General features: G+C 38.7%; 1 protein-coding gene across 1 annotated transcript; it reads left to right on the forward strand.

Moving 5' to 3' along the window:
* Positions 1–11,667: 11,667 nt before the first annotated feature.
* Positions 11,668–26,499, forward strand: LOC122077192 (E3 ubiquitin ligase BIG BROTHER-related-like; the record flags this gene model as incomplete). The annotated part of the gene is given in 6 exon segments (XM_042643046.1): positions 11,668–12,235; positions 12,399–12,714; positions 12,961–13,001; positions 14,506–14,547; positions 26,180–26,304; positions 26,391–26,499. Coding segments are annotated over 6 exon segments (849 nt in total), but the record flags the coding sequence as incomplete, so codon positions are not given.
* Positions 26,500–27,183: the final 684 nt, after the last annotated feature.

The raw sequence follows: 27,183 nt of genomic DNA on the forward strand, positions 1-27,183 counted from the left end.
GCCCTATTATATTGTGGGAATGGAATAGGGTTTAGGGATTCTATTATATATAAAATACTGATGGTCCCTGCAGCCGTTACTTTTTATAATAATATTTTGGGAGCACTGCTTTCTCACAAAGCTAGTGTAGAGAAAGAGAGAAGATCCCAGAGTCAGAAGCTGTAGAAGATCTCAGTAGAAGGACCTATATTGCGTGGTTCATCATCATAGTTCGTGGTACAAGCATCAACCTTGATTTAGGGACTTCATTCACGCTCAACGGGTATGTGATCGATTTCTTTTCATTATTCATTATTGTATTCTATATACTGTAGGTCATTCAAATGATTCTAGGATTTAGAATCACTAACAGAAGCCTATGCAAGAGCCCTTCAAGGCACTCAAGAGAAAGAATTGGTTGTCCATTTAATGACCCTCGCTGGGATAAATGACTCTGAGTGGTTTTACAATTGATACTATGTTCATTCTCACGTGTTGCTTGATTGTAATATTTTATTTTATTTTTATGGAAAAATTATGCTCCCCTTCCTTATAGTTTGCCAAAATTACATATGGATTCAAGGGTTTGAACGAGTTACAGTGTGAGTATGCTATTAGTTTTATACAAAAAAATACCTTATTACCCCTTTAGTAGGAAATAGTCTTAATATGAGAGGACCATTATATCCTTTTATACTTTTATATACCCAAAACACTCAAACCAATCACTAACACATAACCGTTGGAGAATGTGGGTTTGAGAGCTCTGCAAATCGCCCCCCTTTGCAAGCAAACTCAGGTGGAGAAGGAGCTCTGCAAAGCTCTGGTGAGCATCTGATTCACTCAGTCGAAGGTTCGTAAGTGAACCCTCATCTGATTCCTGATATCTTCTGTATTTTGGGATGAATCTAGAGTTTTGGGCATTTGTTGGTGTTTGGGGATGAATCAATATCTTCTGTGTTTGGTTCTCTTCATATACCCCTATTATTTGCTTCACATGAACACTAATGCCATTTCTTGGGTGGTTTGGAAATCGGATCAACTCCTGAAACTTGCCGTTTAACCTACATTTACATTAACATAAGTTGAACACAAGTAATAATAGAGGGCAGGATTTACATTCTTAGAAGCCCTTGGTGTTATCATCAAATAATTTGAGCTATTGATCCTTCCAACGCAAACAACCATTGGATTGAAAATATTATAATAATCACATTCACTCGAGTATTGATTAATTTGTTTATGGTACAAATATTGATGATATTGAACCTCTGGTCCAGCATATGTGCTACAAATAGTGTGATAAGGATCATAAACCAGTGAATTAAAAGCATTTATGGAAGTAGGATGGAAAATGCTATTGAGTAAAGCCACTTAATTTGAATAATAACATATCAAATTCAAATACATTGGGAATAAGATTATTTTTCACAAGCTTCTTTCAAATTTTTTCATGAACTGGACTAGAACCGGCTCACCTCTTTTTCCTAAATCAGGGGATGAAAACTAAGGGTGTCAAAAAAGTCCGGTCAGCCCGAACTAGCCCTAGCCCGCCCTAAGCCCGAACAAGGCTTGGGCTAAGATTTCAGCCCATAGGGTGGGTTAGGGTTGAGATTTTTAGGTCCAATGCAGGGTTGGGTTGAGCCTAGGTTGAGGTCTCAACCCAACCTAACCCAACCATGTATATTAAGTATATAATCATATAAATATTCTAATAATTATTAAAGGGTACTTATAAGAAAAAGTTTTTCATTTTCCACAATCTACACATATACAAAAACTTTGGTCTTTGGCCTCTGCAATGCATCAAGATCAAGCAACCAAGTGATAGATAGTATTGGGTTGGACTATATTATGTTAAACACAACCCAATCAGGGTCCATTAGGGCTGGGTCGGGTTGGGCTAAACCCGACAGGGTTGGGCCTGGGTTGAGATATCCTAGCCCGACCTAGGGCTGGGTTGGGCTTGGGTTGAGTTAAGAGACCTTAGGGTTGAGCTGGGTTAGCCCAACCCGGCCATTGACACCCCTAATGAAAACTGTGGTAGCATTTTTTTGTGGATTGTTGTTAGTTGGATAATTTTAGGCCTAAGCAAAGGAGAACCCAAGACAGGTTCAAGTCACTTTTACCGTTTAGTCTCTGTGATTGCTAAATGGGAAAGAAGCAACGCTTTGAAATTACTATTTCTTTACTGCAATTTTCAAGTGCTTAAGTAAACTAGAAGGTTCTGTATTTTCCATTTAAAAATATGGTATCTATAATGATTATAATTTTCCTAATTGATTTTAAACTTATTGATATTGCATATACGATGTCTACTTGCAGTATAACTACCATGAACCAAAGTTAACGTCACATGCAAATGTCACAAAGAAGCTACAGTAAAGGTATCAGAGTTTAGAGATAATCCCAATAAACTCTACTACACCTGTCCAGATATTATACAAGAGAAGAAATGTGGATTTTTTGCTTGGCGTGATCTAGTGAATGTGTCACCAGTCAGATGTGCATCATCAAACAACCCCAATCCTCGTGATTTTCAATAGTTGAAGGATGAGATGCGTAGTCTGAAGATAAGATTGAAGTGGTTGGAGAAATTCAATGAAAAACTGAAGCTTGTTGGATAAGTCGTTTCATGTATTGTGGTTGTTCTATTAGTTGTAATGGTTCTAAAAGTTTAGAAGTCTTTGTTGGGGTGATTGTTTAGGATTTTGAATGAAATAGACTAGTAGTATGGAACTTTTAAAAGAAATATGTACTTTAATTGAATATGATAATCAGAATGTTATCTTCTTTCTAATTTGAGCTTCCATGCATATATGTGAATCACAACTAACATTTGTTAATGGGAAAAAAAAATGGATAGCATTTCTTCCCCTCTAATAGTGACATCTTGATATACTTGAAATATATGATATCATTTTGGAAATCCCTGTTTCACAAATCCATCAGATACATATATACCTAATATATTGGTTGAAAATAGAAAGTCCAAAATGAAATAACTTGCTCCACAAATCCATTATATTACACAAGCCAAATAAAACACAACATACAAATTACTGGATAAGTCATTGTTCAAATTACACCATGACTCAAAACATAATTAAAACTCCAGGAATCTTCATGCTCTATCACCATCTCCTATTTCTCCTATTTATCTATCATTTTCCCTTCAAGCCTAGCTTGTACAGAATCACCAACTTCAGTGGTTGTGGAAATCTGTGATAATAACCCTTTGAGACAAGCTTGCATCATCTTGGTCATCATTAACTCTTTTTCTATGCAAAAAAAAAAAAAGAGAAAGAAATTGGAGTGAAAATTGATGCATATTATAAGTAAAAAATAAAAGTGTAAGAAATGGATCACAAAGATAGCTTTTCAGCAACAGATGTGCGACTTGAAGAACCCTTTTTCTTTCCCTTGGGTTCCTCTTTCTTATAAGTTCTTTTATTGTGGCCAGCTATCTTTTAAATTTCACATCTGAGAGATCTTGATTTCTTCCTAAAGTTAGCAGGAGATGCCTCACTAAGTTCCCTTTTCCAGTTCTTATGTGGTCTGCCTATTGGTCTCTTTAGAAGTGGAGGTTGGACAACACATTGTAGTGACCAAATTGTTAACTCAAACGCATCTGGGATGGGACATATTAGATGCTTATATGTTTTCATGTAGTTTCTTTGGAAATACACTGCACAATAGTCTTCAATTTTTTCTCTCTTAGGGCAATAGCAACCATTATATGCTTGCAAGATATACCTGAGATTTCTCACACTTTTCACCCACAACTTCGCTCTCTTAAATTTACCACATGTATTCTTTGGAATGAATCAGTCACCTCATATTCATTTGTATTACCTAGGAAAACCTTGCATTCTCAAGAGTGCATTTACTTCCGCTAACTTCTTCTTGACATTAGAACTGACAGTCCCCTCAATGGTATGACTTTGATAATATATTTTGTTCAATTTTTCCATCACCTTAATCCTGATACTGTCAATCAAAGTCAAGTTGGGTTTACTCCTTACAGAACTAATCCAGTTGTTGAAGCTTTCAGTTATGTTGTTTGTAATTGCATCATTCTTACATCCCACGTCAAATGCATGTTAAGACCAGAATGTTGGTGGTTTTTTCTTCAACCACTCATAAGTTTTAATGTTGAACTCCTTAATAGAATTCATTGCATTTTGAAGTAGATGCAAAGTTGGTGTTGTAAAAGCTGCCCATAAATACTTCTTTAATAAGAGATCGTTGTATTTTGCCTTGAAGTTTTGGTAGAGGTGTCTACTACAACATCATATGTGAGCATTGGGGAAGCTCTCACTAATAACACCTGTTAGTTCTTATGCAACACATAAAACAAACAATTAATTTCTATCTATTCACAATAAACAACATGAATGGATATCAACCTTTGTTTAATGAAATGGTATACCTTTTGGTTATTTGATATAAATGTCAATGCAATGTTGTCACTTGCAGTTCCCAATGCTTCATATAAACATTCCATAAAAAAATTTCAACTTGCTTTATTTTCAATTTCTACTACAGCATAAGCAAGTGGTAACACCTCATTGTTCCCATCAATAGCTATGGCTGATAATAACACACCACCATATCTACCTTTCAGGTGGCAACCATCAAGCCCTATGAATGGTCTATAACCATTCACAAAGTCTTGCTTACATGCATGGAAGCAGACAAATAATCTCTAGAATATTGGTGGTGCTCTCATATCATTTTTGTCCTCAAAGTGGAGTTTAAAAATACTTCCAGGGTTCTAATACAAGATTAACTCACCATATGCCGGTAAAAATGTTGAGTGACTGCCTTCATTTTTTTCCAATGCAATTTGACGGGCTCTATAAAATTTCATGTATGGAACATGACAACTAACCCCATAATTCTTACATAGTATAGTAGCCATTGCTTCATGATCCATTTCAGGGTCAGCCTGTAGCTTAGCTGCAAGTTGGCAATCCACTGTGAGGAAATAAGCTTCTGCCCTGACTGTCAGGTACAATGTGATTGGGGTTAAGAGTCCTCAATAAAAATGCACCTTTATTGTTAGTTGGTGAAGCATAAACCCTCTATGTACAACCATCAGATGTGCACCTCGCTGTGACCTTTGCCTTCTTATTTCTTTCCCATATCAGCTCAAAACTATGACGAATAGCAAACTCTTTAGGGTTGGTCCTGAATTCATTAGCAACAACATATATTGCTCAAACCTTAAAATTATTGTCATCACCATCATGATAAATTACTGGCTCATAATCATTAGGATCATAGCATCTGAATCATAATCATCTAGCTCATCATAACCATATACATCCTTACTATAATCATTGTCACGTAAATAATGGTCCTGTACATCATTGACTTGATCAGAAAATTCGTCATCACTTTACTCTTACTTAAGTCACCATGGTCATCAGAATCATACACAAAGTCCTTATCACTAGCATTTAAAGCATCAATTGATATGATGTCACACACATCATTAAGATTTACTCCCTTACCCTTACTACGATTCTTAGCTCCCTTACTTGCTTCATCCTTACCAAGCTCAGTAGCTCCCTTACTTGTTTCAACACTGTTGGTATCAGTCTTTACAGTGGGTGAAGTACCTCGAGAGTTACCACTTGCATAGGCAGTTGATTGAGACACACTACTAGCCCTTGCATTATGTGAATTACTCTCAGAATGACCACTAGAACTCTCATATGCAGTAGATCTTGTCCTATCTATTACACCAGCAGTTCCTCCACTAACCCTTCTAGCAGATTTACTCCTAACCCTTACATTGGGTTTGGTGTTTGCACTTCCAGTAGCACTTGAACTTCCGAAAGCATTACTACGAGCCATAGCACTAAAACCACCTCTTTTAATTGCTTGTTTTGCCTTATTGATTCCCATTGACTAAAGTCCATAAGCACCACCACCTATTGTAGAAAAATCACCATGTGTATCATTATCCCTTGTAACAACTTCGTTGGAATGTAAATTGATTGTATATTTAGAAGCTTCCACATTGCTCCATTCAAGATCAAACACAGTCTCTCTTACTAAATCTAGATGCGCATTCGAAAGAAACAATCCAAGCACAGAGCTATCATCTTCCAAAAGTACCTCTTCATTGTTTGGAAGTTTAGATTTGAATTTGAAAATAACTGAATGACCAGTAGGGACATGATCAATCACTGTGCTATAGACATCACATAGCATATCCAAATAACTGTATCAATCCGGGTCTACAATCTTTTCTACGTATCTGTCTAGCTAATTGAACTAAATTTAATTTACATCTCAATTCCATCACTATAACAGTGACAATATACAACTGATTAGATGTATTTCACAATATAACTAAAAAAAAATAAAAAAATTCATGTCAACATGTCTAATATAGTAGTCCAACAACATATAATAGAATCTATTTAATCGAGACCTAAGACTCAAGAATAATGGCATTTCAACCCCAATCGGGAGATCATTAATGAGATGCTATCTTAGATTATAACTTGAGATTAGAATTGACAGAAAATAGATCACAATTTCGAGCTAAATTGACAAAAATAAATCATAATTGACAAAAAGCACATCCAGAACTTGAGAACACAAATTCAGCATAATAACAACATAGAAATAGACCATATGAGTGATAGCATACAAATTCAGAACTTGCCATTCAGTTCTTTGCAATAAGAGGAATCATATTTTTGAGCTAAATCTAAATTAGTGATTCACATAAAATTAGGAACCCTAAATCAAACAAAGCATTAAGAAAACAAAGTATTAATAAAACAAAGCATCAAGTGGAAATAACCTAAACCAGAACAATCGAAGCTTTTTGTAGCTTCAATCGAAGCTTACTGTAGATTCAATTAGGTTCCCTGCGGGAGTTTGCTGTGGAAGTTTCTATGGAGTTTGCTTTAATTGATTAATCGGAGTTCGCTGCAGAGCAAATAGAAATAACCATAAGCAAGACCTACATCGTATGGTTTGCTTGTAGCTTCAATCTAAGCTTTTTGTACCTTCAAACATGTTCACTCTGATATTTTCCAAGTTCACTACAAAGCAAGTGGAGGTCGCAAGTTAGCTTCAACCAGGTTCGCAATCTTTGCTATCTTCAATCAGGTCTTTCGCAAGCTTCAAGCAGGTTCTCCGCGGTGTTCTTCGCTATCTTCTTTGACCGTCTCAAGTTAGCTGAAGTTGTAGAAAAATGGTGTTGAAGACCTAGGTTGAAAAAGAAAAAAGTGAAAGAAGACCTAGGTTGAAGAAGAACGATTACCCTCTTTTGTTCATTTTAAGGGAAGGGTAAATTAGTCAGTTCACTTTAATATAAGGGTATTTTCGGCGATAAATGGTGACATCACCAACTAACTTTTTCAAATTCACAGTGACTAACGGATTGGACCTAATTGTAAGAATCTTTCAAACTACAGGGGGACATAATCGTTCAAACACTTGGATCCACATGTAATTTCGACAAACTATAGGGGAGAGGGCGTATTATATCGTATCGGTCGTTACGTATCCATGACGATTGACATCAATATGATACACATTGATACGATACACGTATTTTTATTTTAAAGTATGTATTGAGGAGTATCAAAGTGTATCGTACCATATCGTACCATATCGTACGCTACTCTCCGATACTCATAGGTATGTGTCAATACTCTCAATACCTACAATTGAGCCCTAAACAATTGAATTACATGTGTATCGGTTAGATATGAACCAATACTCACTGATACATAAGATATGTATCTACAAAATCCATTTCACTTTTGAAATGGAGTTTGTTATTCTCATTAGTAATACATAAGTTTAAAAAATTTGAAGCATATATACTACACTTACCCAACAGATTTCACAATCTTGATTTACTATTCTTTCTTATACTTTTTGTCATGGGTGTGGCATTCTCATGTTGATCATGTTCTCCAGTTTACATCTGCATAGTCCTTGCAGCCAAATACATGTCTTCCATTTGATTTCTTTATTCCATTTAATTCTTAATTTCTATAAGAACCATTAAGACAACTAATGTATTCTAAAAAAAGAAAAACAATCACGACAACTAGTGTCATCATTTCCATTTAATGTTGTTTGTCCTTGCAACAAATCAAGTACGTTGATCATTCCACAAAAATTGAACGTTGTATCTCATGTCATGTTTGCTTAAGTTACAACCATCATTTTGTAGTGTTCTAGTAATATTTTATTATAAGAAGCTGGATGGCAAGATCAAACAATAAAGTTTGTTTACTTCTATTTTTGCTATGTTTGAGTAGATTTAGGTAAAACAAGCTAAAACATTGCGTCAAACATGAATTTAACCACTGGGTAGAGAGGGTGGAAAAAATATTAGTGAACCAGACAATTCCAAAGCTCTGGTAATTGCACCACATCTTCAGTGGCCGTAGCACTGGTCCAATGTCTCCTTGAATGGATTGACAGAAACCTCCAAGCTTCCACTGATCAAGTAAGTGAACGCCCTTGACCAAAGAATGTTGCAGATATGGCTCAAGAATTAATGAGGTCATCATCATAAAATCTTGCCTGTGAGAGGCTGCAACAATGATTTAGTTATCGGTATTGATATTAGTATCGGTATTGATCTCGACTGATATCGATTTGATACTGATAGAGGATCAGATGTTTTGGTCGATATTACCCTTATTTTTCAGAAAAATAAGGTTTTTTTTTTTACGATTTGACCCTGATGCTGATACAATACCCGTTCCCGAATCAATCAAGTATAAAGATTTATCTCATCCAATACCGATACAATATGGCTGATACAATATCAATACCTAAAACCATGAGCCGCAATCATGTCATAAGGCAACTAATTACAAACTTTCCATAGAACTAATAGAAGTATATAATCACCCTGGGCCTTAAGAGGGGCAAAGCCACAAGGGTTAGGCCTTGGGCTAATAGTCGTTGTCTTGCCAGGGACAAGGAGGGGTAACACTGGAGTCGTTGCTCTCAATTCAGGAATGGAATTGGAATAGGTAGTGGCATCGTGCGTGCGCTTTGGTTAGCATTCCATTTAGTAGCATCCATTAAAGCATTGATTTAAAATCTATAATGGGCGACACCAGTACTACAAGGGTGTACGTGGGCCACACCAGTACCACAAGGGTGTACGTGGGCCAAGTCGGCCCACGATAGCCGTTGGGAGATCTCATCTCAGAGAGAATCTCCCTGTTATGCTTTCTCATACTCTCCTCTTTAATTTTTAAGCTATCTTTTGTATTATTTTTATTTTTTATTAATTTATTAACAGAATAATTAATGAACTTTTTTTTTGTTATCATTACATAAAAACCGTTTGATAATTACTAGACAAAATAAAAGTATAGAATGGGGTATATCTTTGGTATCCTTATGTGCAAAATGGGTTTTTAAAAAAATAGATGAAGAGATATCCCCTTCACCCATCTTCCTTATAACTCTCTTTCTCCATTTCTCTACTTGCTCCTGTAATTCCTTTCTCTCTCATCCTCCCTCTCTTTCTTTTGTGTTCTTCAAAGAAATCTGATCTTAATTCAATATATGAAATCAAATTTGACTAGCAGATTCACAACCATTTTCTTGAACTATTGGATCTAATGGTGATATTTGTGGTGTTTCCTATGGATTTCTAAGCTGGATTTCTTCTAGGGTTGTCATTGCCCTGATGACATGGAGGTAGAGATGTAGAGTGAGTGGGGGGAGAGAGAAAAAGGAGAGAAAGAAGGATATGCTACTCTTTTTTCCCTTCCATGTGTGCTTCTCTTATAATAGATGATACTTTTACTCGGATTTAACGTGTTCATTAAAGTTTTAGCGCAAAATTAACTATATTTTTTACCAAAACACATTAATTTTTATTTTGGTAGAAAAACACTATGATTTTTATGTTTCATTGATTTATTTATTTATTTGTTTATATATATATATATATATATGTATAAACAAGCTCCATAAATAATACCAAATGCATTCAAGACCAATTTTGTGAACAAAAATAAAAAGCCAAAAATAATACCAACGTATTAATTATAGAGGAAATATCACTCCCCCCCCCCTGAACTATATCGAAATATCAATTTGACTCTACATTTTTTCAAAAATATCACTCACCTCCCCCTAAACAAAAAGATAATATCTAACGTCCCCAACCGTTTGAAATGGCTGTTAAGTCAGCCAATTTTTTCTCATAATACCTAAACTATCCTCATAAACTAAAATACCCATTATACCCTAATGAAATAAACCTCTCTTCCCCATTTGATCAAAGCCACTTTCCCTTACCCTTTCAATCGAGCCTTCGTCATCGGAATTGATCTTTCTCAATCTATTCCAATCGAAGTACCAACTTTGCATCACCTGCCCTCACTAGTGCTCTCCTATGGATCCACATCCTCTGTAATTCCTTAATAGTGTAGTTCAGTGCAATGCTACTTCCAGCGATCGACATGTGTCCCTGATGACGTGGACGGTCACGATCGCAGAGAGAAACATGGATCTGTCCAGCTGCTTCTTGGATTTCTTTTTGGCAGATCTCATATGACCCAACCCAATTAGATTGTTGGATCTAATTCCACCTTCTCCCTTCCATTTGAAATCGAAAGGGAAACCTAGGTTTTCTACGATTGCGACTTAGGGATTCTCGGGTGGAAGCTCTCTCCAGCGATCAATTGTGGCCAAGGAAGCAGCAGTCGCTAGCAATTTGGAGAGAGATAGAGAGAACCTCACAGATCAAAGAAGAAGGAGAAGGCAACTTTGAATCTAAGTGGACTCCTTGTTTGATGACTTGGATGCTGTGGTACTCATGATTGAAACCTACAATGTATCCTCCAAAACAAGAGAATTTACATCCTATGTAACACCTTTTATCTCAAAAACTTTCATTGCTAACTACAAATGCAACTCGTAATAACAAGTAATTTTTGTAAACCCAAAGAAACCAATTAGTAATGACAAAAACCATTTACAGGAAGAAACGACTAGTTTCAATTTTGACAGAGTAATGAGAGCCAAAATTATTATTATTATTATTATCATTTTAATTTATTGGGCACAACCTTTGAACCCTTGGTGGACTTTGATGCTTTCCACGAGGTTGGAGCTCTCTTCTTCTTCATAGATTTTGAAGTTTTAACTTGGTTCAACCGCTTCACCTTCCCAATCTTCTAGGTAGATGCCTTAAGTTTTAGTGTATTCACCGCTTCTTCTTGTTCTTTGGTGTCGAGACCGTCCCTGCTTCTTTCGTCTCTATTACCTTCACTTTCTCAATTTTCTCCTTCTTCCACAAATGCGGGAAAGATCAATTCCAATGACAAAGGATTGGTTGAAAGGGTAAGGGGAAGTGGTTTTGATCGAATGGGGAAGAAGGGTTTATTTCACCAGGATATAATGAGTATTTTACGTTTACGAGGGTACTTTAGGCATTATGAGAAAAAATTGATTGACTTAACGGCCATTTCAAACGATCGGCGACATTAGATCGAGTTTTTTTGTTTAAAGATAAATAAGTGATATTTTTCAGAAAATGTAGATTCAAGTTGATATTTCGACATAGTTAAGAGGAGGGGAGTGATATTTCCTCTTAATTCTATACGTATTAATGTAAAGTATAACCAGGTATAAGTGGCTGGATATCCAATGCATTTATGCAAATATGTGTAGTACCGTTGGATCCGAATCGGAATGTCAGAACACCACCGTCTCACGACTCTCACCGAATACGTTCTGTTTTTTGGTGCGATCGTGTACAGTTTTTTGACTTCTTATCGCCATTGTAGATTCCAATACGAAATCAAATAGAAATCCTTCGGTTCAATTCTTTCTCCCTCTCTCGTTTTTGTTAGGATCTGTTTAGAGTGTTTTTCTTCTAAAGGGGTTCTCTTGATGTATAAATTTCTGATACAGTACAATTGAACCTCCCAGTCTCTCGATTTGAATGCTCTGTGTTTCGTTTTTCATCATTTCTGCCTGTTAGCTTCTTAGGGTTCCCTGCTCCTCTTGCCCAGAGATTATGGACAATGCCAAGGAAGCTAGCGTTGAAGCGAAAGCTAACGAAGAAAACCCTAATCCTGCGACGGGAGCAGAACCCGAAGCAGAAGCCGAAGCCGAAGCCGAAGCCGAAGCCGGATCAGATTTGCCTGTGACTCGGCAGGCTTCTAGGACGCCGTTCACGAGCCTCAGCCAGGTTGATGCGGACCTTGCTCTCGCAAGAGCTTTACAGGAACAGGTTCGAACTTTATCTTTTTTTGCTAAGGTTAATCTTTTAATAAGTTGTCTTTGTAGTTAATTGCTTAACCTGCATGTTCAATTTAATTGATAGTGATTTATGTGGTATCTCTAATTGAGGAAAATGAAAATTTTTTTGACTGAGGATGGTTTTTCTTGGACAGGAAAGGGCTTATATGATGTTGAGAATGAACGGCGAAGCAAGTGATTATGGAAGTTCGGATGCTGGTAGTTTTGCGGATGAAGACGACGATGAAGATGAGGATGAGGATGAGGATGATGATGATGGTCCGAACGAGGATGAAAATGCTGGGACTGATGCGGAAGAAGATGCTTTTGATGTGCATGCCCATGCAGATGAAGCGGATGATGATCAGGGTAATGAATTCGATAACGATGAAGCCTATGCAAGAGCCCTTCAAGATGCTGAAGAGAGAGAATTGGCTGTCCATTTAATGACCCTCGCTGGGATAAATGACTGTAAGTGGTTTTACAATTGATACTACGTTCATTCTCACGAGTTGCTTGATTGTAATATTTTATTTTATTTAAGGCCATTCACTCTGAACACTCTATCTACCTTACATGAAAACACTTGGGTAAAGGGTGCGATTGAGTGTTCTGACTTCTAGGAAAACTGCAATGTTAAAAGTAGTCTCTCTTCTTTTTGCCTTTTTATGCTTTTGGTTGCTCATTGGAGTTTCTTCCAATTTTTGTTAATTTTAGGGGAGGCAGAAGACACCGAAGACCATGGTAGTAACTCTCAGGTAGTTGTGCTTTCCCTTGGTTTGAACATCAGGTTGTGCCTATTAAACATCATCATCATCATCATATGATCATTGTCACATGTTTTAAAATAGACCTCAAATTCTTAGCTGTTCGCAGAAGATGTATGACACATTATGCTCAACTACTTAAATATCATTATGACTATAAGCGTTTCCTTCATTACCAGCTTTTATCTATATTTCAATCTGTATTACTGTTTGGGGCTATGTTAAAGGTTATCTTTTTTAGCATTATTGTCAGTACCAGTATCTAACGTGATGAGCAGTTACTGTATGCTTGTTATAATATTTTTGATAAACATGGAAAATTAGTAAGAAGCTAAAAAAAATGGAATAGCAAAGAGAAATACGGTTCCAAGCAATAGATCTGCCTCTCACCTGGGACATCAAAATACCTTTTGGCAGCCGTTTTGACTTAGAGTTGACCCTATTGACTTGTAACTCAGTGCAGCTATTTTTAAAAACGAGAGATGGCCATATGAAGATGGAAATGTGGATAAAGTTCAAATTGTTTCTAGTTTTAAATTGAAATGTTAAAGTTTAGTTTTTTTGGGTGGGATTAAGTGTTCTCTAGACTTATGTTGAATTCTTAAAATTTGCACTTCATTTTGCAAAATGGCTTTATGTTCTTGTGGTTGGTGTCATATGTATCATTATACTGTTATATTGTTGAAAAATAAAATTTTATATTTTTTGCTGTCCAAATTCACAGGTGTAATGATGTGCAGCTGTCTTACCATGCTCAACGTTTTAAACACCCCTCCCTGGCAGCAGGACCATCTTGTAGTCAACATCTGTTACCCATATCATTCTTTGGTTGGGCTTTAGTAGTTCTTTTCATTTTCTGTGTGGTCATTGCTCCCCTAATTCACATGAGGGAGACGTTTTGAATGAATATCTGCTAGACAGAATTCCTGTCGACTTCTGGGCAGGTAGACTGGTAGTATAGTAATTAAAATAAAAACCTTTTACCCAATATAGATTGAATGATCAGAAACCATGCTTGTTTTAGTTTTAAATGTTTTCTTTGTGTCAAGCCTTTGTTAATGCATGTGGAACTCCATCCATAGATTATTATATCTGATCTAAGCTTAGTTTAAAAAAAAAAAAAATTAATGTACTATTTGCCTAGCAAGTCATGATTGGAAAATAGAAAACAGGGGTTATGGTGTGGGGGGGGGGAGATTTCTCTATCCTTATTCGGGTTATTTGCTGAAATGGAAAGTTCACACAACATCACCCCTCTTAATTCGTTTCCCCAACCCACCCAACCACCCACCCTCCCTTTCTTTCTTTCTACTGTACAGGCAGACCAGATACTATATTTTCTCATTGATCAGGTATTGTGTTCATTACATCATTCATATGTTGACTTGATTGATGCAGAAAACGAAGTGAGATGTATTTCGTGTCCATTAAATATACGTGCATTGTTTATTTGGTATAAATGACCTGTACTTATCCATATTTTTTTCTTGTTCAGGATACCTGGGAAGAGGTTGATCCAGATGAGCTGTCATATGAGGTAAACTGATGACTTAATGATGGCATTCTCACCATGAGTGATGCAGCCAGCTAACCCTAATCCTAGATTATTAGGAATCAATGAATCAATTGGCTGCAACACAGGCTCAGGTCTAGGCTATTTTCCTGACAAACCAGGGGCTGAGAAGTTTACTGGTTTGATGTTCCAGCAGCCTGTGACGGAGAAAAGTGTTGCAATATAAAACCCTGTAACCAAAACTAGAAACCAGAAAAGAGAAGAAGAAGAGAAGAAAGAGAGACCGAAAGCTGTCTAGAAAACAGAGTAGCCTGCGATCTGTCTAGTATATGAGATTGATCGCAGGTTATGTTGTTATATTAATAGCCGAAAAACAATAAAACAAAGTTACAAGACTGCCCCTCCATAAGGATAAAACCCTAAAAGCAAAATAGGAACCCGATAGGACCAAAAGGCCTCTATCGGGTCCTTAGGTTAGTGCTAATCCCGTCAACCTTCAACACTCCCCCCTCAAGCTGGAGCATACACATCACCCATGCTCAGCTTGGTACAACCATTGCGAAAAGTAGGGGAAAACAAAGACTTAATGAACATGTCAGCTACCTGATCCGAGGAAGGAACAAACGGAGTCTCAATCAGCCTCTTCAGAATAGCATCACGAACAAAATGGCAGTTCACTTCTATGTGTTTGGTCCTCTCATGAAGACCGGATTACTAGCAATATAATCGGTAGCTTGGTTGTTATAATACATTTTCATAGGCTTGGTCATTGGAAATCCCAACTTCAAGAGTAATGACCGCAGCCACATCAACTCAGCAGTGGTATGAACCATAGCTCTGTACTCGGCCTCTGCACTGGACCGGGGCAATAGTAGTCTGCTTCTTACTACGCCACGTAATAAGATTACCTCCAACAAAGGTACAATATCCAGTAGTAGATCTCCGATCACTAGCAGAGCAAGCTCAATCAGCATCAGAGTAGCCAACTAGTTCTGTATACCGATTGGGTCTATAAATCAACCTTTTTCCATGAACACCTTTTAGGTAACGAAGAACACGAACATCAGCATCCCAATGGGCTTTCTGAGGAGACTGCATAAATTGATTAAGACCTCCAACAACATAAGAAATGTCAGGACGAGTTATAGTCAGGTAAATCAACTTGCCAATCAAGGTCTTGTACTGATGCACATCCTGGAGGGGTTCACCATCATCCACACCAAACTTTTGGTGAGGATCCATAGGAATATCAACATGGATGCAAGCATCTCAATATCAGATAGAAGATCCACCACATACTTCCTTTGAGACAGACTGATCCCTTTCTTGTAGCGGATTACCTCAATCCCAAGGAAATAATGAAGTTGGCCTAGATCCCTTGTCTGAAAATGGTGTTGGAGATGATCTTTAACTTCAGAAATTTCTGCCTCATCATTACCAGTCAAAATAATGTCATCAACATATACAACCAAGATAACCAGCTTATCACCTTTGCGACGAACCAACACAGAATGATCAGAATTACACTGAGAAAAACCACAAGTAACTATGGTAGCGCTGAACTTGTCAAACTATGCCCGAGGAGATTGTTTCAGCCCATATATAGTCTTGTGTAAGCGACACACACGACCTGTACTCTCCCCCTGAGCAACATACCCCGGAGGTTGCTCCATATGCACCTCTTCCTGTAGATCACCATACAAGAAGGCATTATTGATGTCCAACTGAAATAAGGGCCCATCAAAGTTGATAGCAAGAGAAATAAGAAGACGAACAGAATTCAGTCTAGCAACCGGGGAGAAGGTCTCAAAGTAATCAACACTATAAGTCTGAGTATATCCCTTAGCAACTAGTCTGGCCTTCAACTGCTTAACAGAGCCACCGGAATGATACTTAACAGTGTACACCTAGCGACACTTCACCAGATTCTTACTAGGAGGTAAATCTACCAGACTCCAGGTACCACGACTCAAAAGAGCATCCATTTCTACATCCATGGCAGCCTTCCATCAAGGGATACGGAGGGCCTCAGTATGGGTACGGGGAATAGGATTAGTGGAAAGAGATAGGGCAAGACCATGGATAGGAGAGGGAAGATGAGATAAAGATACAAATTTATCAATAGGATACACAACCATAGATTTGTGAGTGCAAGGACGAGTACCTTTCCTGTGCGCAATTGGTAAATCATCAGACGAAGAAGGAAGAGGAGCTTCACTAGAGGAAGCCGATAGTGGAAGGAGTGAAGCATCTGAAGTAATTACCTCGCCACTAGGCTATCCAATCTTCTTCCGGCGCTGATAAACCTATAGGGGAGGGGAGTTACTGGCACCAGGAGCATCAGGGAAGGGTATAAGGGAGGGTATGGGTGGAGGAGATGGAGAAGACCACTCTACATTAGACGAGGGCACGGGAGAAGGGTAAAATGAAGTACCCTCAAAGAAGATCACATCGGCACTGACAAAGTTCCTATGTGTAGTAGGGTCATAACACTTATACCCTTTCTGAGTACAAGAATAGCCCAAAAAAATACACTTAGTAGACCTAGGAGACAACTTATCAACTTGTATGTGCAAATTGTGAACAAAGCACACACCCAAAAACCCGAGGAGGAACAAGAAAACTTGGTAAATTAGGGAACAACAGAAAAAGGAGATTTGTCGGACAAAACAGAAGATGGCATGAGGCTAATCAAATGACATGCAGTTAAGACACCATCACACCAAAAATGCTTAGGAACATGCATATGCAACATCATGGCTCGGGCAACCTCAAGAAGGTGCCGATTTTTGTGCTCTGCGACTCCATTTTGTTGTGAAGTATAGGCACAACTAGTTTGGTGGATCATCCCATGAGTATCACAAAAATCAGAAATATTAGTTTGAGCATATTCTAAATCATTATCAGAACGGAAGATTTTAATAGGAATGCCAAACTGAGTCTTTATTTCATTATGGAATTTTGTAAATACATGTAAAAATTCAAACATGTCCTTTAACATGTAAAGCCATATGAGGCGGAATGATCATCCACAAAAGTCACAAAATACCGAAACCTAAATCTATTACTGACTCTGCAAGGACCCCATACATCAGAGTGGACTAAAGAAAATAAAGACAGACTACGAGACACAGAGCGAGATGGGAATGACACGGTGATGTTTCCCCAACTCACAAGCCTCACACTCTAACCTAGGAGTAGACTTAAAACTAGAAAATAAAAGCTGTAACCTAAAAAGCGACAAATGACCTAAGCAACAATGCCATTGGAAAGGAGTGATGTACCCAACAGCCGTAGCAGTAGCAGAAGAGGTAGGACAGCCGATTTTACGGTAATATAATCCATTCTTTTCACGCCCTCCACCAATCGTCTTCCTCGTGTGAAGATCCTGAAAGACACAGTAAGAAGGAAAGAATGTTACTGAGCAATTTAACGAACTAGCTAATTGACTCACAGAGAGAAGACTTAATGGAAATTGAAGAACATGTAAGACAGAGGATAAGTTTATGGATGGGGTAGGTGAGATAGAACCGTGACCTAGAACTGGTGTTGAAGCGCCATTAGTAAGGATCACAGAGTTAGAACTGGAACTAGTAGAAAAGTCCTTAAAGAGTGATGATTTATCGGTCATATGGGCAGAAACACCTAAATCAATGATCCAGGGGGTAGATGTAGTAGTAAGAAGGGTTGAGGTACCTTTGTGGGCTAGGGTAGCAGTGGATGTGGATGTAACAGTGGATGTATTAGCAGATGCCTCAAGAGTGTGCAAGCGCCGGAGCAACTGGTTGATGTCATCGCGTAGACCGGTAGCTGAATCTTCTGAAGGTGTTGGTTTAGTGTCAATTGGAGCCATTGTGTTCGTACCATCATCAGACACTGCATGATTAGCTAATTGTGTTGCCCACTCTGCTCTGCCATGCTTTGCCCAACAAATCTCCACAGTATGGTTGGACTTTCCACAAAAAGTACACTGGCGAGCTGTACGGTCAGGGGGCTGTCCACCAGATCTGATGGAGGGCCGGTAGGGGTAAGGAAGAAATCCCTGAGAAAAACTCACAGTTGCAGCGGAGAGAGAGGAATCGCACAGAGAGGGGGTGAAGAAGCACACAGCCAAAGGCTGCCAACACACTCAAACCAATTCTTAATTCATTCTTCAATCTCTAATGACTCAATCAGTTACATTGCATAAATAGTAAAAGAAATCCAATATGAAAGGAAACCTACTCTAATTTGGAACTCAACTCAATTGGAAACTAAATCCTAATAACTATCCCCTACTCAAGCTATCAAAAATATAAGAATACATAAAAATAGAATTCAAATCCTAAAAGATCCTACTAGTCAAAGACCCAAATTGGATCTGATTCAACTGTCTGGATACCCAGATGGGTTTGGATAGGTCCATGGGTGCGAATCTGCATCAATTCCCCCAGTATTGAGAAAAACTCGTCCACGAATATTGCAGAACAGGAGAATCAATACCAATCGATCAGCATCCATCCTTGCCTGTATGAAGTCACCATCAAAACTGTGATCACAACGCGAAGTTCATTGGTGAAGTAGTGACTTAAAAAAATAAAATCGATCGGTTCACTGAGAGATTCCACAAGTTGACTTTCAATGATCGTTGATGTAGTCTCGTCATGGTGACTCCTCTTTTGGCTCATGCACCTATTGCTCAATGCTGAGATCGTATCATTGAAAACAGAGTGAATAAAATCATATGTGATCCATGCTTGGTCTCTGATGTCTACATTGACGCTAAATTTCTTGGCATTGTTGTTGAGTCTCGTTAAGCTTCTCTCGTATCAGTTTCATTTTGTTGACGGATCTTCAATAAGAGAGTGATACATTAGCCAAGTTTGCTATTTGGAATAACTGTGGACCCACTATGGCAAGTGAACACTTGAAGCAAAGGGTGAATGGTAAAAAAAGTAATTAAATGGAAGTTTAAATGGGAAGGCAGAATGGCAATTAAGTTGAAATCTATAAGTGTGTGGCAGAGATGTAATTTTGAGCATTCAAATAGAAATACAAAAGACTTCAACTCATGAAAAGGGAGGGGTAAACTTGGAAAGGAAAAGAAAGATAACTATGAATAATGGAAGGATAGAGGGGCAATACTGGAAAATCAGAAGAATGAAGGAAAGAAAAGAACAAAAGAAAGGGGTTACCGCTAACCGACAGAAGGGACAGTGTGGAGTTTTGCTTCTTGATCGAACCACAGAAGCCAGCAAGGAGGACGATGGGTCACTGGGATGCAACAAAGAAATAGGCTGATGCAAGGAAGGAGAAGGAGAGATCCAGGGTATCTTTTCTGGCTATGGCAAGTAGCGGCGGAAACCCAGGGATCTTGGACTTCAATGATGGATTGTGACTTCGATGGAGGTGGTGATCAGCAGCGGGGACTTCGATCAACAACGGGTACTTCGCAACGAAGAAAGTCAACGTGCGGGAGGAGGCGAGAAGACTGGGAACCAGGTATGTTCACTTTTCTGGTTCTGTCTCGCTCTCTCTTTGACTCTCTCTCTTCTCTCTTCTTCTTCCTTTTTTCTGTTTGTTTCTTCGTTGGCTGGCAGAACCTGAAAACAGGGAGGGGAATTTCAATTGAAGCAAAAGGGAGGGTTTCAGCAGGGTCGAGAAGTGGACTGCTACTGTTGCAAGTTGCAACCTTCTTTTTTTTTTTTAAATGTCACAGAATGGAAAGAAAAGAGGGTGGAAGGTTTGTAGTAAAGGGAGCAAAGGAAAGGAAAATTTGGGGTTTCCAACGTCTGTTTGTGCAATAGAGTTGGATTTTTTTTTTCACTTGCTGCTAGCAGAACCTAAGGGGAGAGTTCGATTGAGTGGAGAAAGGGAAAGAGGAGGCGGTGGAGCTTTTTTTGTTGGGAATCGAAGGGGTGGGTTTTTGTAGGGAGCCAAAAGAGATGGGTTTGAAGTTCTACTCTGATTTTTCTTTTATGAAACCCTAGGTCGAAAGTGAGGGTTCAATCGGAGGGTCATGGATGGAATGGGATCAGTAGAGTTGGGTTTGGTTGACTGCTTCAACAACACTTTTTTTTTTTTTAATGATTATTCTCTGTCTCGACAGAAACCGGACGAGAGAATAGGGAGAAGATGGGGAGGAAAGAGCAGGTTGATGGGAAGGGAAAGGAATGGAACAAGGAGGGAGAACGAAGGAGAGGATCCTTCAGCTCTGATACCAAGTTGATGGAGGGCCGGTAGGGGTAAGGAAGAAATCCCTGAGAAAAACTCACAGTTGTAGCGGAGAGAGAGAATCGCACAAAGAGGGGGTGAAGAAGCACGCAGCCAAAGGCTGCCAACACACTCAAACCAATTCTTAATTCATTCTTCAATCTCTAATGACTCAATCAGTTACATTGCATAAATAGTAAAAGAAATCCAATATGAAAGGAAGCCTACTCTAATTTGGAACTCAACTCAATTGGAAACTAAATCCTAATAATTATCCCCTACTCAAGTTACCAAAAATATAATAATACATAAAAATAGAATTCAAATCCTAAAAGATCCTACTAGTCAAAGACCCAAATTGGATCCGAATCAACTGTCTGGATACTCAGATGGGTTTGGATAGGTCCATGGGTGCGAATCTGCATCAAGATCCTTGACTAGCCGATCCACGACCTCCCCCACGACCGCGACCGCGACCGCGACCACGACCACGACCACGACCACGTCCACGGTTAGCATGGAAGACGGAATTATCTTTGGAAGACTGATCAGGTTTTGTGGAAGAGGTAATTCGCTACAGTCGTGAGTAGGTATCATTCAGAGTAGGTACAATATCCCCTGCAAGTAAGTGACCCTTTACTGCCTTCAGGTCATTGTTCAGACCAGCCAAAGAATTTGGAGACGAAGAATTCGTTACACTGAGCCTTGAATTTATCAATGTCATGGTCAAGGGTTGGAAGACATTGAGTTCTTCAACCATACCCCTGAAAGTACTGTAATATTCTGCAAGTGGCTTGTCTGACTGGCGAAACTGAAACAGTTTTTCATAGATATCATAGATGCGAGTCATGTTATTTTCCTGAGAGTAGGTCTCCTTCAAGTCATTCCACACTTCCTTTGCAGTAGAATGAAACATAACATTAGCAGCGACATCTGGTTCCATACTGTTTCATAACCATATGAGGATTAAAGCATTCTCTTTCTGCCACTGATTATTACTAGAGTCAGATTCCTTGGGAGGATCAGAGGTGGTGTAACCAAGCTTATCCTTTGCCATCAGATAAACCTTGATCGACTGAGCCCAAAGAAGATAGCTCGAGCTGCCCTTAAGCTTGATGGATGTAATATGGACATTCACATTGTCCGAGGTAGAAGAAGTAGTAGTAGTAGTAGGGGTAGGGGTTTTGATCTCAGCCATGAGACTCAAATAATAATCACACACAAATCAAATCTGAAAAACCAGCAGCAGTAAGCAATCGGACACCACAAACACCAAAAGTAATTGATCCGATAGGGGCAGCAGTTAGGGTCAAACTAGCCCTGATGGAAGACCAACTAAATCTGCTAGAGAAGGTAGTAGCATAGGAAGCTAAAACAGCGGACAACAGCACTTCAATATCAACAGTTACTCAGTCCATAAATAGGGGCAGCAGCAATACACACTGCAGAAACAGGGGCAGCAGCCATAAAAATAGAGACGTGTCGACCTCAACCAGTACACATACTAAGCAAGTAGTAATAAAAAAGAGACCTAGTTTTACTTATGTCATGATAACTAGGTCAAACCAGGTAATAGATGCAGCAAGGAGGTGGCTGCACACCAGAAAAACAATACCGCTAGGTCGAAATCACTTAGCCAATCGATGTGATTTAGACCTGCTCTGATACCATGTTGCAATATAAAAACCTTGTAACCAAAACCAGAAACTAGAAAAGAGAAGAAGAAGAAGAAGAAGAAGAAGAAGAAGAAGAGAAGAAAGAGAAACCGAAAGCTGTCCAGAAAACAGAGCAGCCTGCGATCAGTCCAGTATATGAGACTGATCGCAGGTTATGCTGTTATAATAATAGCCTAAAAACAATAAAACAAAGTTACAAGACTGCCCCTCCATAAGGATAAAACCCTAGAAGCAAAATAGGAACCCGATAGGACCAAAAGGCCCCTATCGGGTCCTCAGGTTAGCGCTAATCCCTTATAGGGATTAGCTTCAACCTTCAACAAAAAGAAGCAGTCCAAAATAACAAGAAGGCCAACAGTAATCCAACCCATCAAACTGGACTAATATGTTTAATTTTGACCGTCCAATGGGTTATATACTTATATGGGCCATGGACTTAATATTTTTGGGTTTATTATTGTAATGTGCCTATTCTATAAGCCCAAACATTATGGATTTAAATCCTTTATGGGATTAAGCAGTTATTTTCTATATTGTTAAAGTTCTAGAATAGTTTCTATGTTGAAGAAGATTTAAGTTGTAAGGGATTCTCCTTACCATACATAAGGGTTTCCTATTCTGCTTATTTCCATGAAACTCGAGATGCGATGTCAGGGATCATACCCACTAAGAACGCTTTGAGAAATAATTTAGCCTTGAACTTGTGAGTTTTGTGAGGAACGACCATGGTTTTGTGGGATTCAAAACTGCTCTACTGTGGGATGCAGTAGGGAAACCTTGTTGGGATGCCAAAGTTGAGTTGGTGGGATTCCTTCTCCGCATTTGGGTGAGAAGCCTAACCTATCTTCTACTTTTCTTCCATGAAAGGTCAGATCTATCGCTTGCATATCAGTTTTTTCTCCTATTCTGTTTGATCTTTGAGTGTCTATTCTGTCCACTAATCTTCTGTTACCTTGTTCTCAGTTTCAGATCATATCATAGTGCAGGAACAGCAACAGCCACCACATCCATCGATCGACCCTCCTGGTAGTGCCTAGTAGTGGCAAATTCATTACTTCCTTTGGGTGTCCTGTGGCAGGAACTTACATGCTGTAGTTTCTATCATAAATTCTCATCCTACTTTGTTCCTTAGTTGCTATTTTCATTCCCTTCCTTTCTATTTTTTTGCACTGCTATTTCTTCACTTTCGTTGTTCCCCTCCCCCCTAAATCTTAGCTACTTTCTATTTTCATAACTCCTTGATATCTTCCAATATAACTGTCATATTCATTCCTAATTTCGACAGAGTCCGTATCAACTCCACTTGTGGAGAGTATTCATATTGTGGTAAGTCGACACTTGGTCAATCCATAACCTGCAACCTTTATTTTTTTAATTATAAACTGGTGGGACCCACCATCATCTTCTTGACCGCCCCCTTCTTTGTGAACACTACAGTCCCCTATTTTTGTTATTCACTCTGTGCAATCTCGTGGGTCAGATTCCAGACTCGCTCAGCCAACTTCAGAGCCTGTGGGACTTGGACTTGGCCATGAACAGTCTTCATGGTCCATACCATCTCGATTACTTGCCTTTCCAATGTTGTACAGATGGATCTCTACAACAATTCTCTGCCTGGTGGGTTACCTGCTCGGGTGTCGAATTTAAAGGTGTTGTGGATATTGGATGCTTCCATGAATGACTTGGAAGGAATTCCAGACGAGTTGTGTGCTTTACCTCTGGAATCACTCAACTTGTATGAATCTCACTTGGAGGGAAACTTGGGATGAATTCCTTGTTGAATTGGGTTGATGTTTCAGAGAATCAGTTGTCCGGACTCAGGCGAGATACTGGCTTATTTGGTGAGAATGGCTCTTTTCAACAAGAGCTTCTTCTCATCTCTAATATGTTCTCTGGGAAGATCCCAAAAAGCCTTGGTCATTGTTGGGGACTAGAGAGTTTCATTGATGGGTAATCGGCTCTCCGGTGAGGTTCCTACGGCGTTCTTAGGATTCCCCCATGTGAATTTGCTTGAGCTTGTTGGGAATTTGTTCTCTGGTGAGACATCGAAGTGATCTCGGGGGCCTCTAATCTCTCCGTTTTGCTTATCTTGGGAAACTGGTTTATGGATGCATACCACCAATGAGATTGGAATGGTGGAGAATCTTGTTGAGTTTTCTGGTGGTGATAACCACCTTTCTGGGCCTATGCTTGCAACATTATTGAGGCTCACTGAGCCTCTCCTCGAAACGGGGGTAAGACTGCGTACGTTATGACTCTTCTCATACCCCGCAATGGTGGTGGCCTCATGCACTTGTTGTATGCCTGTATGGCCCTTTTTTTAACCGAGCTCAGCAGGCTGGATCTTCACAATAACAAACTTTCCGGAGAGCTTCTGTTTGGGTTCTGGTTGTTAAGTTGAACCTTGCTAACAATGAGCTAGGAAAATCCCATCTCAAATTGGGAACTTGCTGCGCTCAATTATCTCGATTTCTTGGGAAATATTTTCTCTGGAAATATTCCGCTCAAATTGCAGAACTTGAAGCTGAACAGAATTAATTTGTCAAACAACCACCTCTTTGGAGACCTTCCTCTGTATAACAAGGAAACTTACAGGGATAGATTCTCGAGAAATCTGGGCTTGTGCGACTTTGGGTGGAAGACATGGGTGGGGTGGTGGTGTTCATGAAGAAGGGAGCAGTCGAGTTAAAAAAGATGACGGTGGGTCCCACCATTTTCTGATTTTAAAAAAAAAAAAATCGCAGCTTTGAAGAGTTGGTTGCCGGTTCAGGTGTCATCTTACACAATATGTGGAGCTGATCCCGACTCATTTTGGCAACCCATTACATACATCTAAAAGACCTTGTAGCCAGATGTGCAACCATATCTGACATCCTTTGACTAGGTTGTTGATATTGCTCTTTTGGAAGGTTATTGAGAACTTTATTCTAGATCATTGTAGTGCTATTGGCTCTCAGATTTGGGTAATTAGATAGCCAATATGCTGCCTAGGGGAAGAAAGCAGATCGATAATAGGGAAAAAAATAGAGGTGCAATCTGCAAGGAAGAGGGAGAGGGAACAGTACTGTAAACAGTACTATGAACAATTAACAATACAAGAAAGAATACAGGATAGGGGAGAAGAGAGAGAAATGAGGAAGCCTTATTGGCTACATGATTTAAATCCCAATGGTATATTCCATTTATAATTAAGGGAGGGGTGATTTCATATATTTAAAGATCCAGAAATAAAATCCTCATAATATCAAGTTTCCCAAAATAATTAAACTAACTTATAAATCACTATTCGAATTCTTATCTTAATAGAACCTCAAAACAAAAATAAATCTAATAGGACTCTACTCAAGATGAAACTCTTAAGGAATTGACCCCCAAGACCCCCTATAACAACTAGGTAAAAGGTGGGCATGAGCATGTGCCTGTGCAATCTACGCCCCCTCACAGTTTCCCCCTTATTGACGAATTTGACACCTATTGTCTCTCTTTCTCCCTCTCTAGCATATATGATGTCAAGGTAAATGCGCTGCATGCCCATCCTTGTCCCTAACAACTATTATTAGATAAATCCTAAACTAATCTCTAATGGGCACCACCACTAATAAAAGAATTATTTTCGTACATCCCTTTTGACCCTCATGTTTGGGCCTTATAATTCATCCAATTACCAATAAATCCCAAAGAATTTAAAGCCCACACCTCATAGATATTAAAATAGGACCAATTTTTGGACCGGTCCTGCATTAATGAGCTTCTATTTTGATTTATTTATCGAGATTTTTTCACCCCAGGAATTGCTTGCATTGGGTGAAGTAGTTGGAACTGAGAGCAGAGGACTTTCTGCTGAAATTATAGCATCTTTGCCTTTAGTTAATTACAAAGCACAAAGCAGTTCGGATGGAAGTAATACAGATCAGTAAGCACTAAGCACATACACCTTTCTCAATTTTTTACGAGTGCTGCTAATTATCGGGTGATAAAATTGCTGACGGAATTTTTCAGGTGTGTAATTTGCCGTTTGGATTATGAGGATGGTGATGCCTTGACTCTGCTTTCATGCAAGCATTCATATCACCCAGAGTGCATAAACAATTGGCTTCAAATAAATAAGGTATCATTCTTTGTTCTGTTCTAGTATTTCAATTTAATTTTCTAATAAATGGTCTTTAGTATGTTTTTCCATTGTTTGTGTTGAGACATTTATTTAAAAAGCTTGTATTTTTATTAAAATTAGATATTATGCTCTTTTCAGTTTTCAAGTCATTATTATCCTTGTATACCTACTTTTGCATCTGCTGGATGCTTGTGTTTCTTTAAGGTTTGAAAATTTCCTTGTCCTGAGGGTTTTTTCTCTTGGAAATGAAAGTTGATAGACTTATTTCCTTTTTCCATCGTGATGATTTCACTGATGTGTTTTACATTCCTCTCTTTTCTTCTTGTTTTGTTTTTTTTGGAGAGGGTGGGTGGGGGAATTTGGCTACTTAGGTTTTGGCAACCTTTGTTATCATTTATGTTTTTCTTATTACCTATTTATAAAAAATCATTAATGAGATATCCAGCAACAAGAAGAAGGAAAGGGATTGAATAGAAGAACTCTCGAGCATTTGGTGATCTCAAATGTGTCCATATCAACGGAAGGGGTGACTCATATTTCGATGAATTTCTTCGGATAGAAAAAAATTATGGAAACTTACTAGGAATCTCACTATCAGATCCATGTGAAGGCACCATTTTTTTTTTTCGAGGAATTGGCCATGATATATCTGATCCATGCATATATCATGAAAATGGAAAA

The sequence above is a fragment of the Macadamia integrifolia genome, chromosome 4 (assembly GCF_013358625.1).
Source record: "Macadamia integrifolia cultivar HAES 741 chromosome 4, SCU_Mint_v3, whole genome shotgun sequence".
In the NCBI taxonomy this organism is placed as follows: Eukaryota; Viridiplantae; Streptophyta; class Magnoliopsida; order Proteales; family Proteaceae; genus Macadamia; species Macadamia integrifolia.